At 44.2% G+C, this 18,153-nt stretch overlaps 1 protein-coding gene across 1 annotated transcript; it reads right to left on the reverse strand.

Moving 5' to 3' along the window:
* Positions 1–3,207: 3,207 nt before the first annotated feature.
* On the reverse strand, positions 3,208–17,654 carry slc35e1 (solute carrier family 35 member E1). The gene is made up of 6 exons (XM_083768229.1): positions 17,221–17,654; positions 15,530–15,600; positions 10,853–10,990; positions 7,787–7,912; positions 6,927–7,172; positions 3,208–5,198 (listed from the first exon to the last, which is right to left on the reverse strand). Exons 1-6 carry the CDS (start codon positions 17,549–17,551, stop codon positions 4,980–4,982), a joined length of 1,131 nt encoding a protein of 376 aa, XP_083624355.1. The 5' UTR covers positions 17,552–17,654; the 3' UTR covers positions 3,208–4,979.
* Between the last annotated feature and the right edge of the window lie 499 nt (positions 17,655–18,153).

The following is an 18,153-nucleotide window of genomic DNA, read 5'->3' on the forward strand; positions in this document are numbered from 1 at the left end:
CCCATCGTACCACATTGCCCCCACTCGGCTCGTACTTCATCGAACCACATTGTCCCCATCGTACCACATTGCCCCCACTCGGCTCGTACTTCATCGAACCACATTGTCCCCATCGTACCACATTGCCCCCACTCGGCTCGTACTTCATCGTACCACATTGTCCCCATCGTACCACATTGCCCCCACTCGGCTCGTACTTCATCGTACCACATTGTCCCCATCGTACCACATTGCCCCCACTCGGCTCGTACTTCATCGTACCACATTGTCGTGTGCCGAATGTAGCTCACATTGCGTCGCATCACGAAGCGTTGTGAGGATGTACATTATTTTGTCACGTGTAAATTGGAGCACAATACCATGCTTAACATTTAATTCAAAACAACACAGGATTTCAGACACTGTACTAACCGCAATCAAAAGCCAGGCTTCCACCCTGTGGTTGTATAGCATGATGGAGGCCTTAACAGAATGCCCAGATTACCTTCCATGTTGAAAGCAACGGTTGCAATGTGTTGATTTGTGATATCAATAAAAATGCCTTGGTGTGTGATTAATGAACGTTGTAAATAAGCCACAGTGGAACTGTACTTTCACGCTTTTCCTATCTTTTCTCTGCTCTACCACTGCACATGAATTAGCCTGATTATTAACCACCTGGGTCCTAGTGTCCCTGTTCTGGGGCAAAGACATTTGGTGTAGAGGGAAATACTAAATGATCTAGTACAGAGCACAGTACAGTACAGTGTGCAGGGTTTAAGTGGAACGGTTTACAGGCAGCTATGCTGGATGAACTATACAGACATTACAGTATGTGCAAGGACTGTGTGACCAGTCTCTTGCCAAATAGAACTTTAAAATGCGTTCTTTATATGGCAAGCCACACCGTCCTGAGATGGAATATAAATTAAACCGAGACAGATAAGACAAATCAAACTGGCTTTGCGTCGCTCAACATCAGGCAAGACTTGCAATCTATAGATTGACATGAATACAAACAGAGAGAAAAGACATGAAAGGTGGTTAAGGACAGGGTACCAACAATGACACTTCTGATTCTGAATGTGACCTAAAGGTGGTTAAGGACAGGGTACCAACAATGACACTTCTGATTCTGAATGTGACCTATTGTATTTACTGGAGCCCTGTGTAGGCCTTAACATGCCTTCCCGATTAAGGCCGGGCCTCACTGAGAAAAGAAACTAACAAACAAACAAAATTGCATTGCGGTACCAAAGTTTTGTGGGTGCCTTCCTTCACATTGGAACGGTGATATGGTTTGATAGTGGCCGTTGTTCGCCTCTGTTCTAGCAACTACCTTATATTTAGATGTCGGTAGACGTAGGCCTCCGATTGTCTCCAAGCGGGACTACATTCCTGTGATACTCGTCCTCATCCCCATCCTATCTACATAGAAATATGACAAATAAAGGGAATTTCAGGGGTTAGAAAGACTGCTCAGTAAAACATCAGGACACAGGTTAAATTCTCCAACAACCCATGAGCTTATTGACTAATGTTTAATGACTAAATGTAAACCAATATAAAACATTCCTGGGCTGGCTAAAGATCAAATCTAACCAACAATTGTGTCAGCCAGAGAGGCTATTATCTTACCATCAGGGAAGGAAATTTGGAATTTGTATAGCGTACCAAAACACATTACTTAAATTATCATACCCGCCTTAATAAACTTTCAGAATCACCTCCATAGCTTGCTACTTGCAAAGGTGCTTCTTAGAGAGAGAGAGAGAGAGAGAGAGAGAGAGATAAGTACTGGTAGTCTCTAGTTTGACTGGTAATACAATTTGGCTCCTGGTATGCTGAAGCACAGATCTGTGGATTAGCTCCACTTCCTTGACCACTGTGGTTGTCATTTCCTTATAACCATTGCAGTTAGTATGTGATAACTGGCTATGTTGGAACATGTATACTGGATACCATTTGTTGTCAGACAAAAACCTTGTACAACCAACCCCCAGTGCCATGCAAAACTAGATCTATGTTGTTTTCCATGTCTGCCTATAAAGCTAGGCCCAAAATAGTGAGGCTAGGTTGAAAAGTGGTTGTGTGTCTGTGGTTTTTATGCATGGTTATGGTTATGGTCAAACGATCTATTATATCAATCTGTCATTGGCCATCGTCACACATATTTTAATGGTTAATATCATTTCCTTTTCATATCGAGGCTCCACAATTTAGGGACATTCTGATATCAGAATGTCTGTCAGAATATCTGGGGAGGCAGAGAAGTTATTTAATGTAGAGCGAAAACAAGAGGGGTACAAAGCCCTGGAAGACTCCAGTCCACCAAGCCCTGGAAGCCCTGGAAGACTCCAGTCCACCAAGTATAATGCTAAGAGCTGTTTCTGTTCAACTAGCCACATGTCCTTAGACAGGGCATAGACTGCATTAACCCATTCTGACCTGAGATCAGATTCATACGAGGTTTCCACTGGACACACACTGGTCTGATTAAACCCATTCTGACCTGAGATCAGATTCTAAAAATGTCAGTCGCTCTTCGATTTTTCAAAAATAGCAGACCTACAAGCTCGTATCGCGCCACTCGGTGGCGCGATATGAGCTTGTAGATCTGCTATTTTTAAATAGCTAAAGCATAACATGATGCCGACACCAAAATGGGTGCCCGTTCAGAATGGATTAGTGAGCGTAACTCGTCTCACTGTCAAGGTATCTGCGGCATCTCTATGAAGGTGCTGCTTCCCGGAGGCGGGATATGTTTAAAAAAAAAGTGTCTTCATTACCGTAAAAGTTTGAAGACATTCATTGACAAGATGCCAGGTGGCAGTAACAATCAATCAATCCTCATGAGGGAGGACTTTGCCCCATTCAAGTTATTCAACACATGAGTCACACTTCTCAGAGACGCGGGTAAGTAGATAAAGGAGTGGACATTTTGAACCTCAGCCTTCGGTAGACTTATTGGGGATGATTGTTCTGAATAGACAGTTCACACAGCTCCTCTAAACCTGTTTTAAAAAGGTATGTTGTTTAACAAGATTTCCAGACAAAATAGAAGAAGAAAATAAAACATAACACTTAAATGGGTCTGACTCTGGAAGCACATACCCTTAATGACGATCTAACCCATTTTCCAAAAAGCTTTTTTTTTCATATATATATATTTATATATATATAAGTGCCTGCTGATGACAAATCGCTGAACTAAAATTCAAAATGTCACAGGGTCCCTTAAATCGTCGTTTATTAGAAATAGAACCACTCTTGTGGTCAAAGGCTCCTTTTCCCATGCCAACAATACCCTCACAGTAATTCATCAACAGTAATGTTACATACTTCCCTCTGAAAGTAAACGAAAAACAAACAAGCTAAAAACAAAATAAAAATAAAAATAATCTAAAAGAATATTAAGGTATGGCTTGCTGTGGAAACAAAGGTTAATGAGATGCTTTCAGGTAGTCAGTGAGGACCATTTCTATTCTCCACGTGGCATTTACACAACATTACTGCTCTGTCTAACGCCTAGGGCTGGGCAATATATCAATGTTATATTGTGATATGAGACGCAGATATCACCTGGGATTTTTGACTTGTAATAGTGTTGTCTTTTCCTGGTATTAATCACTTAAGCCTTTTTTTGAGTGGTGCAACCACTCCAAGGAACAGCAATGTCGGTGTTCACCTATGTGACGTTAACCCATTCTGACCGGGCACCCATTTTGGTGTTGGCATCATGTTATGCTTTGGCTATTGAAAAATAGCAGATCTACAAGCTCATATCGCGCCACCGAGTGGCGCGATACGAGCTTGTAGGTCTGCTATTTTTTGAAAGATCGAAGAACGACTGACATTTTTTTAATCTGATCTCAGGTCAGAATGGGTTCATCAGACCAGTGTGTGTCCAGTGGAAACCTCGTATGAATCTGATCTCAGGTCAGAATGGGTTAATGAGCACCAGTATGACTATGAGTACCAGTAGGGGCGCTGTTGTGCCAGAAACAGAGAGACAGTGCTGCACTGTTGCCTGTTAATGAGAGAGAGAGAGAGAGAGAGAGAGAGGAGGGGAGGGGGGGGGGGGAGAGGGGAGTTGCACCACTCAGTTCACACGGGTGTGATTTTTTTTAAAGGCATTTGAAATGAGCAGATGTACAGGCACAGAAATCCTGACAATTTATTTTGTCCATTATTGCCCAGCCCAACTAAGGGCCGATTCATACTCCTATTTTAGAGCCGAATAAAAGTCGGTTCGGCGCTGAAGAGCCTACAATTTGACGTCATTTGAGGTTCGGGGGGGGGGGGCGGGTACCGTCCTAAAGTCGGCTCTTCGGTGCTACTGAAAATTTCTGACGAGCCGAAATCATTTCGGCACTACAGCGCCGAAACAGCGGTAAAATAGGAGTATGAATCGGCCCTAACACCTTATAGCCTACTACTGAAACCTCCTCAAACACGACCAGCCCTATTCCCTGGAAATAAATTAACAATGATATGCAGCTGTCGGAAAGCAACGTTACGCAGGAGGAGGAAGCGAGGGGGGGTTGACCACACTGGCTCCCTTTCATGATTGACACATCTCACTGTAGGCAAAATTAAAATCTGCACACAAAAAAAAAGAAAAAGACTCCCGTCTGCCAGTATTTGTTAGAGCAACGTTTCCACCGGGGCTCGAAGCATTTTTTTTTTTTTGGTGTGCAGATTTTATTTATGTCACTCACATGACAAACTACCAAGACACCTCTCGCCCTACTAGGTATGGGACGACGTGCGCGTCTTCTGCACCGCTCCACACGTCTCATTTTGCCCCCGCGGCACCTTTAGCGACGAGCACTTGCCTTTCAGTCTCTGCAGGCATGGTGAGGGAGACAGAGGGGGGGGGGGGGGGGTGGGTTCATCACGGACCCCTCCCACCCGCCCAGGATATACGTACAGTAAAGTCCATCAGAGAAGGCTGGCTGGCTGGGTGGGTGGGTGTTCGGGGAAAGGGGGGGGGGAGGTTACACCACGTACTGGTGGTTCCCTGCTCCGTAGTTCATCGTGTAGGCCTGTCGGCTGTACTGGAAGTGGTCTGTGAGCACGGAGCTGCGGCCATGCTGGACGTCCAAGACGCCGTTCATCTGGACCTTGTCCAGGTTCAGGGCCGGCGTGTCGAAGGACGCCAGGTCCTGCTTGCTGGACGGGAGCAGCTTCTTCTCCTTGTTGGCGTCATACTTGGCCTGTTGGAACAAAAAGGAGCCGGTGTAAAGTTATACACACACATCATTAATGTGTAAACACACACGGGCTGGCTTCAGAGCAGTAGCGGGACGAGCGGTTAAAAGACACTACTGGAATAAGACATTAGGTATTCGTTACACAACAGTGCCAACATGTTCCACTCATGATTGACTCGGGATTCACATTCTTCGCAGTCTTCAGTCTGTTCAAAGGCATCAACACATAACCAAAAACCACACAACAAATGGAGCCAGTTGCACCACCTCACACTTAAGTTCAAACTAGTTATATAGCTTAAATGGCTTTTAACCCATTCTGACCTGAGATCAGATTCATACGAGGTTTCCGCCGGACACACACTGGTCTGATGAACCCATTCTGACCTGAGATCAGATTCTAAAAAATGTCGTCGTCGTTCTTCGATTTTTCAAAAAATAGCAGACCTACAAGCTCGTATCGCGCCACTCGGTGGCGCGATATGAGCTTGTAGGTCTGCTATTTTTCAATAGCTAAAGCATAACATGATGCTGACACCAAAATGGGTGCCCGGTCAGAATGGGTTAAGTCAATCATTACACATTACTAAAAGCCATTTAAGTTATAACTTATAACTAGTTTGAACTTAGTGTGAGGTGGTGCAACTGGTCCCCACAGACCCACTGTACACAGAAAAACATCCTCGAGGGGGCAATGTGTTTAGTGCTGGGCTGAGGGGACAAAAACCTCTCACGTCATTTGCGGGTTGGGAAGAAATGTCACCACAACGTGGTGGCATTTCATTAATTTATCTTAATAGCTAAATGGGCACCATGTGGAAATGGAATATGGTGAATAGAAAGTGCTAAGCGTGTGATGGCCTTATTGTTCATATCAGAAAGTGTGTCCGATAACCTTGGAAGCAATAACTCACGTTGATATCATAGTCTACCGTGAATGACTGCTACTGCCGGCTAGGGCATTAAGCAACTACTTTACTAGTCGACTAGTTTACTAGTCGACTAGTAGACCCCCTAGTTGACCTTGCTGGTACTAGTTGACTAGTTGATAATCTACCTGATCTTGTAGGCCTCAAGATCAGGTAGATTATAGTTATAGTCACCAATGTACACAGTTTTTAAATGTACAAATATTTATTTTAACAAAACTTTTAACAAAAACTAGTCAACTAGTCGACTAGTAAACTAGGCAACTAGTCAACTAGTAAAAATGACTAGAAGTGAATGCCCTACTGCCGGCTGTACTGGATTTCACCTCCAAAAATGCAATAAATGAATAAAAACAAAATAACAAAAAACATTCCACCTCCTTTTCATTTTTTCTTTGCTTTAGTTAAAGATGTATTCTTCACAGGAGCTGACTGTGGGGCAGGATGTCTGGATACCAGGGCCCATAAGTTCAAAACTTTCTCATGATCTGAGATTTGGATGTTGTGTAAAACCCAATTAGGATAACTTTGTTATCCCATCTGTGGTCACAGAATTATCTCAGCAAACATTATGTCAATAAGAGAAATATAGGTTTGATTAATCAAATAATAGCTTTAATACCCAATATCTAAATCTGGTCCACTCGGATAGGTATTAACCACTTAAACCCCAGCATCCATATTCTGCGGGAAAACGCACAGAAAGGCCACTAGCACAGAGTCCTGAAGGACTCGTGGACATTAACCACGTATAGGATTCAAGTGGTTCAAAAGGCCTTTACCCATCAAACAAGAGTCTTACCTTGTTGTAGAGGAAGACACCCACAATGGCGGTCATCATTCCCATGAGGTTGGTGGACGTGACCGGGTTCCGGAGCAGCAGCAGGGAGCAGCTGATGACCATGATCCTCTTGGTGGCGTTGGCCACGGCGTAGCTCAGGGGACTGACCAGGTTCAGCACGCTGAAGGCGACCACGTTCTGCGCAAAGTTACAGAAGCCGCTGACCAGCAGCAGCATGAAGGTGGGGGCAAAATTGGAAATGTCCGCCTGGGGTGGGAAGAGAGCGAGACGGGGAACAGCACGGCACGGTCAAATCATCAGCTAGAGCAGCGCTGAACCACTGTATCGATTACACATGATCATGTATTTATATACACACGCAATCATGTTTTTATTTATTCATTTGTACATTCTATACCATGACGACAGTCTTCCTGGTCCAAAACTGAATACCAGAAGAGAAGAGAAGAAATGCGTTCTGGTAAATCAAGTTTACCAAGGGTAACTGGACTAAGCATCAGATACTTGTTTACAGCCAGGCCCACATGGAGCATTTCATGGTAGGGGTTCAATGCCTTGTCCAAGGGCACTTCAACGGTGGTAATTTTAACGTGTCGGACCGCTGATTCGAACTGGCGACCTTCCGATATCTAGCCCGCTCCGCAATCCACTCGGCCACCGCTGCCACTCCGTCTATCCCCTACAATGTCTCCCTGCAGCTTTCCTACTGTCCGTCTCTACTACAATGTCTCCCTGCAGCTTTCCTACACGCCCTCCCTCTTAGCCGTTTTTTCCCAGAGAAGGGGAACGGGATGGGACAGGGGAGAAAGATAGAAGGGAAGAAAGAAAGAAAATGAGCAGGAAAGAACAACCAAACTCACCATATCTCCATTCACTAGGAAAGCAGACAGGTCCACCAGCACCCAGGTTGGAACCATAAAGATGACAGCATTAAATCCCAGAACGTTGAGGAGCCTCAGATGATGAATCCTTGTGTCTTTCAGCACCTGAAACACAGCAAGCGACAGCCGCTCGTTATAGTATTATTATTATTATTATTATTTTTTGGCTTTTGTGCCTTTAATGGCAGTTGTTTTTATGCGTTTATGTAATCAGAAAATTTTATCCGTAAAAGCTTAGTAGTAAGAGCTATATAAATTATATAAATACACCTTGCATACAAAAATAAATAAAAACATACGCTCAACAAGGACAGACATCCCATTATGAGGAGACATAACGGAAGCAGCCAGGGAAACATGCTCAACAGACCATTGCAATACATTCTTTCAACGCAGACCAGTAAACAAGACGACGTTAATGTCCAGATTAATAATTCCTCTTTGGCAAGTAACCTTGTTCCCAGACATGACATCATCATCATACCAGTTAAGCGGGAACGATACAGAGTGACTTTCTGGCCTTTAAAGCCCAATGATCCAAACAGAAAATCTGATTGTGTTAAACGTTAACCCATTTTTGGTGGAAACCCCTTTGGTGTTATGCTATGCTTTAGCAATTGAAAAATAGCAGATCTACAAGCTCATAGCGTGCCACCGAGTGGCGCGCTACGAGCTTGTAGGTCTGCTATTTTTTAAAAATCGAAGAGCGACTGACAGAAACTTTGTCAGAAAACTGTCAGGATGTAGAAGACATTTTTAGAATCTGATCTCAGGTCAAAATGGGTTCAACTCGCTTTGCCACTCACTTTATGCATGCACAGACTTTCTTTTAATTCTTCCCCACACACATATGTCTGTGTTGTCACTGCTGTTGTACTGACTCACCTGCCAGTGAGGAGCCCCCACCAGGAGGAATTAGAGCCTTCGTCCTACTCCTCCCGCCCCATCACTCCATGCTGACAGCTGCCACCCCAGCCCGTAGAAACGCATGCAGTGACAAATATCACCCTCCCCGCCCAAACACGGGCCAATTGTGTTCGCAGACGCCCGACAAAGCCGGTTGCACCACAGTGCCAATCGACCCCACAACCTCTGTGGTGGTGGGCAGGGACTTTACCACGGACGAGTGCTTGTTTCCAATTTGATATTCATCTGACAAGACGATAAAGCCTGGAAAAAAACAACTGCCAAAGGAATCGAACCATAAATACAGCAAGTACTAAATGCTGTCCAGCCTACCAGAACTTCATGTACAGTAGCCCTGCACTCCCCGATAAGACATATTTGGCATTAGTTCTTGTTAACTCAAGGTTCCGAGTTCATGCCCTCATGATCCCTTCCAAATATCACAAATTAAAACAGAGAATATTGCCATATATATTATTCTGGTAAATGTAATGGCTTTGTCTACTGTACATAACATTTAACTGTCATGATGCAATTTCCCGCTAAATTATGTTGGATGTACTGGTGTTTAAAAAAAGAAAATGCAGAGGAGCGAGCGCTTTAATTTTGCCATTTTGTCTTTGCCAACAAATAGATAAATGCTTCAGGCCGTTGCATGGTCTTATCTTATCTTATCCATTCTGAATAAACTCAAATGTTCACATATACAGTTGATAAGGAACTAACAATGGAAAGGTTACATTTTCTAATGCCAAATTGCCAGAGCTATCCACACAAGCTGAACTGAAAAGAGATGTTACATTGAGGCCGTGTATGAAAGCAACTCTGGGCCAGCAGTTTAGCAGTTCCTCATGTTGAACAACCAGCACCAACAGACACAATGTTCTATTTTTACAATCATGGCTCGAATCAAACCAATCATATGATCATTATTATTTATTCATGAAATTTATTTGTTCATTTTAATTGGGGTTAAATTAAGGTTTTAATGAATAATGTAATGTTTTGCATTACACTGATATGAACTTTGTAGTCTCACATGGCTGTAAAAGTGGTTGATTGATGTAATTATCTGCTGGCCAGGGACTGTTCTGGAGCTAATTCTGGGATGGTCGTTGAGCTGCCCTTGCTAAATAAATAAATAAACTAATAAATGTGTTGGTGCTGCAGTGCTCTCTCTACCCAACCAATAAATGAGATGCCATCCTTCACTGTAATTGCTCCATTTTGTAATAGGGCTGAAGTGTTTAACCCATTCTGACCTGAGATCAGATTCATACGAGGTTTTCCACTGGACACACACTGGTCTGATCAACCCATTCTGACCTGAGATCAGATTCTAGAAATGTCAATGGTTCTTGATTTTTCAAAAATAGCAGACCTACAAGCTCGTATCGCGCCACTCGGTGGCGCGATATGAGCTTGTAGATCTGCTATTTTTCAATAGCTAAAGCATAACATGATGCTAACACCAAAATGGGTGCCCGTTCAGAATGGGTTAAAGGGGAATACCACTCAATTTCAACACAGAATGGGGGGGGACTTTTTTTATTTTATTTCCACACATCAACTCCAAGGTAAATTAATGACATAGTAAAATGTTGAAAATGAGTGGTATTCCCTTTTAAATAAAATAAATTCTAGTTAAATATTCTCAAACTTAGAAACCTAGAATTGATTAGAAAATGTTTCACTTTTTCCACAAAATGTTTAGACCTGAGACTCAAATTCTTATTAAAATGTTTTAAAACATACTTTTATTGCTACATGTATAGCAACAACTAATGAGACACAGAGGTAGCTCCCAGATTGAAATGTAGAACGTATAGGTTGCAACAGGTCTACTCTAAATGGGTTAAAACTAGGAAAGCGCACCCATGTAATTTTAGATAATTTTGCGTTGGCTATTCAAAAATATCAGATGTCAGATTTTACTTCTTTTTTTTTATCTTGAATGCGTGAAAACCACAGATTTAGAAGGCATTTGTAGGTCTTATTGGCATTAAATATATTGTGCTTTTATAAATTGACCAGAAAATGTCAGTGGTCTTGGACTCTCCGAAAGTGGGATCTACTCAAACTGTTGGCATCGATCTGGCTCAGATGTGATGCAATCATTAATTCATTCATTAACTGTACCTTTTTAGAGAAGATGTTCTGAAGCGAGAAGCAGAGGGTGGCGGCCAGAGCGCTGATCAGTCCAGACAGATCAAAGGACAGCTCGGTCACTGTGGCCAGCAGCACCCCTCCAATGATGGGGATGAGAGACACGTACACCTAAACAGAGGACAACAACACAAGGGGGAAAGTAGGCCGTGTCAGACAGCAAGCGCAAGCAGCCACAAGACAAATAGCATTCCCATGTTAAGTAGACTGAATCTAGAGCACACAACAAGGTTTTTTATTAACCAAGGTTTGGGTGGAAAAGCATCGCCTTTGCAGGTCCCACAGATAATCAGGGGAAGATACAAGAACCTCATGAATATGCAGCGCAGTCATTCCGTTAAATAAATCCTCCTTAATAGACTTTTAAGACTTTTTCCAGACGTAAATAAAAATAAATAAATGCCGGCCTGAACGGCTGGCGTAGCCGTCTGGGCGCCTAGGGCTGCTAATGCCACCTGACAGCGTGTCACGGGTTCGACTCCCAATTCCAACAAGCTTTGCTGCATGTCAATCCCCATCTCTCTCTCTCCCCACATTTCCTGTCAGTCTACTTTCTCTATCAGTGATCCCAAACCCAAAAATATAAAAAATAAATAAATGCCTGTCCGCCCAAATTACTGTGCTCTGTTGGGTGGGCGGACAGGCATTTATTTATTTTTATACACATACACAATTACACACACACACACACACATAACTTTTTTTTTTTTTTTTTGCCTGCAACAAACTATAGATTTATAATGATGTTTTCTGCACAATTATTATATTTTTTAGTACCTTACTTGTATGATAATGTATTAATAGATTACTTGTACTATATTTATTATATTGGACAGTACAGTACTTGCACAGAGTTTTCTGCACAATTCCACGGCACATACATGTCATGAGTATGTGACAAATAAAGGTCTTTGAAATCTTGTAAACCATGAGACCTGCTTCTCTGAGAAAATGTCATTAACCCATTCTGAACGGGCACCCATTTTGGTGTCGGCATCATGTTATGCTTTAGCTATTGAAAAATAGCAGATCTACAAGCTCATATCGCGCCACCGAGTGGCGCGATACGAGCTTGTAGGTCTGCTATTTTTGAAAAATCGAAGACACTTTTAAAATCTGATCTCAGGTCAGAATGGGTTAATAATGAAACTGTCAGGATGTAGAGGACATTTTTAGAATCTGATCTCGGGTCAGAATGGGTTAAGAAAGACTGTGCTCTGACCTCAAGAGTTAGAGAAACACAGGTCAACGTGACGTACGCACAGCACAACTCGGTAGCACTGTAACACAAAGTTTAGCAAGCATGCCGAGAGGACTCTAGATATAACAGTACCATAGAACTTTCACACAAATGTCTAAATGCAATAAAATACAGCAGACCTAATGTACAGTACACCTCCAGAATGAAAAGAGTGTAGTAAAAACAATAAAGTGTGGAGCGTAAAATCAAGGTCCTAAGCAGACCAACTTGTTTGGTTAATTATTTAACCAAGGTTATTCCTAACAGGATGCGACTTAAGGAAACTGAATGAATGGGCTTGGCCACACTGGCAATAACCGCTGTATACACCCGCCGTCGTGTTATGTACACATACCTAAAGAAAATATACTTGAGCACTCAACTGGTCTGCGCGCGTTTTATTGTTTTGTCAGCATGAGCACACTGGCCCTCATTTATCAACGTGGTGTAGACCAAATAATGGGCGCAGGTACAGCGAGATCGCCGCAATTTTCGACATTTTATCATTCTACTGGGACTTTGACGTACCTCACGCCAAAGCTCACGGTGAAACGTACACTCCATTGATAAAATGATAAATGAGGGCCAGTGTCACCAGACCCAGATGTGCCCGTTTGATCTCAGTCAGTGGCAGTGCCATTGTGTATTTGAGATATCCTGACTCTGAAGATTGACAATAAAGTGTTTCTGCACTAAAGTGTTTACAACATCATAAATAAAGGCCTGGGTACCGAGGTTAGGACAGAGCTGACCAACATCATAAAGGCCTGGGTACCGAGGCTAGGACAGAGCTGACCAACATCATAAAGGCCTGGGTACCGAGGCTAGGACAGAGCTGACCAACATCATAAAGGCCTGGGTACCGAGGCCAGGACAGAGCTGACCAACATCATAAAGGCCTGGGTACCGAGGCTAGGACAGAGCTGACCAACATCATAAAGGCCTGGGTACCGAGGCCAGGACAGAGCTGACCAACATCATAAAGGCCTGGGTACCGAGGCCAGGACAGAGCTGACCAACATCATAAAGGCCTGGGTACCGAGGCCAGGACAGAGCTGAACAACATCATAAAGGCCTGGGTACCGAGGCTAGGACAGAGCTGACCAACATCATAAAGGCCTGGGTACCGAGGCTAGGACAGAGCTGACCAACATCATAAAGGCCTGGGTACCGAGGCCAGGACAGAGCTGACCAACATCATAAAGGCCTGGGTACCGAGGCCAGGACAGAGCTGACCAACATCATAAAGGCCTGGGTACCGAGGCCAGGACAGAGCTGAACAACATCATAAAGGCCTGGGTACCGAGGCTAGGACAGAGCTGACCAACATCATAAAGGCCTGGGTACCGAGGCTAGGACAGAGCTGACCAACATCATAAAGGCCTGGGTACCGAGGCTAGGACAGAGCTGACCAACATCATAAAGGCCTGGGTACCGAGGCCAGGACAGAGCTGACCAACATCATAAAGGCCTGGGTACCGAGGCCAGGACAGAGCTGACCAACATCATAAAGGCCTGGGTACCGAGGCCAGGACAGAGCTGAACAACATCATAAAGGCCTGGGTACCGAGGCTAGGACAGAGCTGACCAACATCATAAAGGCCTGGGTACCGAGGCTAGGACAGAGCTGACCAACATCATAAAGGCCTGGGTACCGAGGCCAGGACAGAGCTGACCAACATCATAAAGGCCTGGGTACCGAGGCCAGGACAGAGCTGACCAACATCATAAAGGCCTGGGTACCGAGGCCAGGACAGAGCTGAACAACATCATAAAGGCCTGGGTACCGAGGCTAGGACAGAGCTGACCAACATCATAAAGGCCTGGGTACCGAGGCTAGGACAGAGCTGACCAACATCATAAAGGCCTGGGTACCGAGGCTAGGACAGAGCTGACCAACATCATAAAGGCCTGGGTACCGAGGCCAGGACAGAGCTGACCAACATCATAAAGGCCTGGGTACCGAGGCCAGGACAGAGCTGACCAACATCATAAAGGCCTGGGTACCGAGGCTAGGACAGAGCTGACCAACATCATAAAGGCCTGGGTACCGAGGCCAGGACAGAGCTGACCAACATCATAAAGGCCTGGGTACCGAGGCTAGGACAGAGCTGACCAACATCATAAAGGCCTGGGTACCGAGGCTAGGACAGAGCTGACCAACATCATAAAGGCCTGGGTACCGAGGCCAGGACAGAGCTGACCAACATCATAAAGGCCTGGGTACCGAGGCTAGGACAGAGCTGACCAACATCATAAAGGCCTGGGTACCGAGGCCAGGACAGAGCTGACCAACATCATAAAGGCCTGGGTACCGAGGCCAGGACAGAGCTGACCAACATCATAAAGGCCTGGGTACCGAGGCTAGGACAGAGCTGACCAACATCATAAACGATGCAAACATAAACTGAAGAGTACAGCGAGTGCGTGCATTGCGTATGTCTTTTGTCAATATACCGGTACTTTCATTCTTAATCAATTTGAATGTATAAAAAACCTTTAGTGTGAATGGCTGTACTTTTTACAGCACATACCCTTGTTTGGACTCTTTAAAGCCCCGTCAACATCTTGGCTTACAGATTTCATACTTTAATTCCTCATTTTTGTTAAAGCGTACTTCAACAGCATTCCGTGTTGCTCCCTAACAGTGCAGCATGCCAACAGTCAGACTGCTTCCTAACAGTGCAGCATGCCAACAGTCAGACACAGTAGCACATCTCTGACATTTGTCCATACCCTGCATTACGACCAAGCCAGACCCCGCACTGTTAGTGTTAACTAAACATGACAGACTGATGGTAGACTGAGGCTGGGACTCCTAAAGGCAGCATTTCAGCCAAAGTAGAAATAAATAAACCAGCCAATTCATTGCCATTGATCAGAAACATTTCTATCTGAAACATATCTACCTTGAAAATACATCTGGCTAGCACAATGTTAAAAGCGACTAGTGATTTGTGGGACGCACTAGCAGGACATTAAGTAGGTTAGTTAGACTACTAGTAGACTTACAATGCAGACGGTGATTTGTTAGTTGTGGATGCCAGGTGTCTCAAGTTGGCCAGTAATGCTGCATAACATTTGTTTCATATTTTGAGTTTAATGCAGTTTCCAGCCTTGCACAAGAGCACGCATGGTCATGGCCGGCTACTCACACACACACACACACACACACACACACAGTCGCGCACGTGCACACACACCCAGTCGCGTGCGCACAAACACACACACACACCCCCCCCACACACACACACACACACTATATAGGACAAAAGCCTCTACAGACGAAAGAAATACGAGATGTTGTTCCGGCTCAAGTTATGCCACATCACCACTCCGGCACACATTCTATAACACTTCCAGGTACAGTGCAGGTCCTGTGCCAGATTTCCCAGATTGGGCCCACTCACCTTAGTCGTCTGCTTCTCTTTCATGATAATTCTTGACAGCAGCACGACCCATATCGGCATTGTGGCTTTGACTGTGGGGGTTAACAGGGAGAAGGGATCATGTCACATTTAAAATACACACAGCGACCAGTTTGTTTACTTGAGGTTGTTCTGTGCCAAAGAATGTTAGAAAGCGGACACGGATGAAAGGAATTTTTAATCGCTTTCAAAACGTAGGAGACATACTTTCTTTACATGAACTACAATAAAGCCCTATGTCGTGATTTGAATGTCTCAATGTGGCGTACACACCCTTGTCAAACAGCAAAACGTGTCACACTTGAGAATCCTCCTAACCCTAAAGGCAGTGTCTGCGTCATTAACTACCGCACCGTTGATAAGCAAGATTCCACTGTGCCTTGACGTGTGTGTACTGTGTAAGAGCAATCTACAGTGTTTTAAAAGACACAAAACATTATTTAGCAGTGAAGGTGTAAGTCAGTCACATAATGTCTTTAACAGTTCATATGTATCAACCTAAAGGGCTGTCCACACACAAAGCACTACAACCATAAATGTAAATATATCATTCACCACGGTCATCATCATAGTTGACTCTTCCATCCACTACTAAAACCATATGTTCATGTTTTATAGTTGGTGTGGTGGTGGGCAGCGTGGGCCCTTTACAAGTAGGGTAAAAAGAGAAGTGGAGAAGTGCTGTGCTGAGTTTTGAGTGACAGGACCACACAACATCCTGAGTGGTAGTTTAACCATGAGAGAGTCTATTAGCTGGAAGAATGTTCTTTCAGGAGTTAAACTAAGACTTTAGATTTTGCTGTGTGCTAGACAAGTTTAGGGACGTGTGTTAACCCCCCCTTGCTAACGGTCCCTAGCCATCAGGAGCTATTTAGTCATCTTAAAAGAAGTCACAAGCTGTCCCTTTAGGAGTAATTGAAGTCCACGCAAAAGGGAATTTCACACCAAGCGTGCTTTTAATTATGACTTAAGGGGAAACTAACCCAATCACATCGTTGCTGACAAGAAGAGTCGCTTCTCTGTTGGCACTAGTCTGTGACTGATCGGGCAAACTGAGCTAGCCTAGCTGGCATTAGCAGGGCTGTTACCTCAGAATTGGTGACCTATCCAATTCGGTGACTAGGTGTGCACGAAGTTGAATGAGTAGCAATTTAAAAGATAGGTTTTATTACTACAACAATGGGAAATATGTTGTGTTTTTAAAAAGGTGCATTTTATATATGTTATTTTGCATGTCAAAATCGAATCAAATGCATTTGAATGTTGTGACGTTATTTATTTGGTCAAACACTTTTTGCCATACAATAATTCTTATTCTACCAGCTTCCACCATAGTAGTTTAATAGTTAGTCCTACTGCTGCAAGAGTCAAGGGATCAATTTAAATAAAAAACGAGAACTCTATTCATAACTTATTTTGAATTACACATTAGATTTGCATTTATCCAAATATTGACATGAACTGAAGAGTCACGGAATTCTCCAAGTTGCCAATGTCCGTGTAACCAGCGTCTAGCTAACATCAGCTGGCGCATTAAAGGGGGGTGGACACATCAGCAAAGAGCTTCTCCTCCGCTCCCGCTCCGTCCCCCACCGGTGCTTCTTCTTCACACAGTGTGTAAACACACAACTAAACAAAAGTCCCTCAAATAAAAACCAGTCCCACGTACTCACCAGTGTGCGCATACGAAACGGGAACCTTCCATATGCTGAAGTGCGCCGAGACGGACGCGAAATACTTCCCGAACGCCAGCGGGAGGATGTACCAGCGGTAGTAGTCGCGGGGCAGGTCCGTCTTCGGGACTCCCCATGCCCGCAGCAGCGGCGGCAGGAACGCGACGATGGAGAAGATGTGGAACAGCGACACGGTCACCGGGTACGGGAAGCTGTTCAGGATGATCTTGTTGACTATGTTGCCACCGGAGCTTACCGTATACCAGCACGTGCACAGGAAGAAGATGCGGACCCCTTCTCTGCCCGGGGGACGCTCCCCCACCGCAGCCATCTTCACGTTCCAAGCCGAGGAGGACGAGACGAGTCACCGCACCACCGGCACGCTAGCTAGGCTGTGTTGTTGCGTGCGTGTTGGTGTTGTGTGCTGGTGGGTGGTGACCATACGTGGTGACAGTACTGTATCGAAAGACTCCCATAGCCCGGACGAAGTGAGCGCTTCCATTGGTTGGCTGGTTGTCAGGGGCAACGGGGTTTAATTGATTCTTAAACTTTTAAGCTTACTTTTTCTCATTTTGTAATATGGCACGAAGAAAACGACACGTTTTGAATACGTTGTATGCAGCACATATTTACTAGATCCATTTTGATACTAAATTGAGTAATTTTAGGTCAAATTAATCATTCATTACAATGTACCCCAGTCGACAGCTACCTTCAAAGATCTACTAAAACTGTTTTGAAGCTAAACTCATCAGATCAGAGATTAGTTATTACAACTACGTTATGTACAATGCCTGATGTGTATTGATTAAATTGTTCCTATGTCAAATGTTATTTACTGTTTTCTGGATGTTGCCAGACCAGTGGTTCTCAAACTGGGGTTCAGGGACCCCCAGGAGGCAAAATTGTCAAGGACCCCCCATACATTTAAAG

Source organism: Protomyctophum parallelum (assembly GCF_964188405.1).
Source record: "Protomyctophum parallelum genome assembly, chromosome: 6".
Taxonomy (NCBI): domain Eukaryota; kingdom Metazoa; phylum Chordata; class Actinopteri; order Myctophiformes; family Myctophidae; genus Protomyctophum; species Protomyctophum parallelum.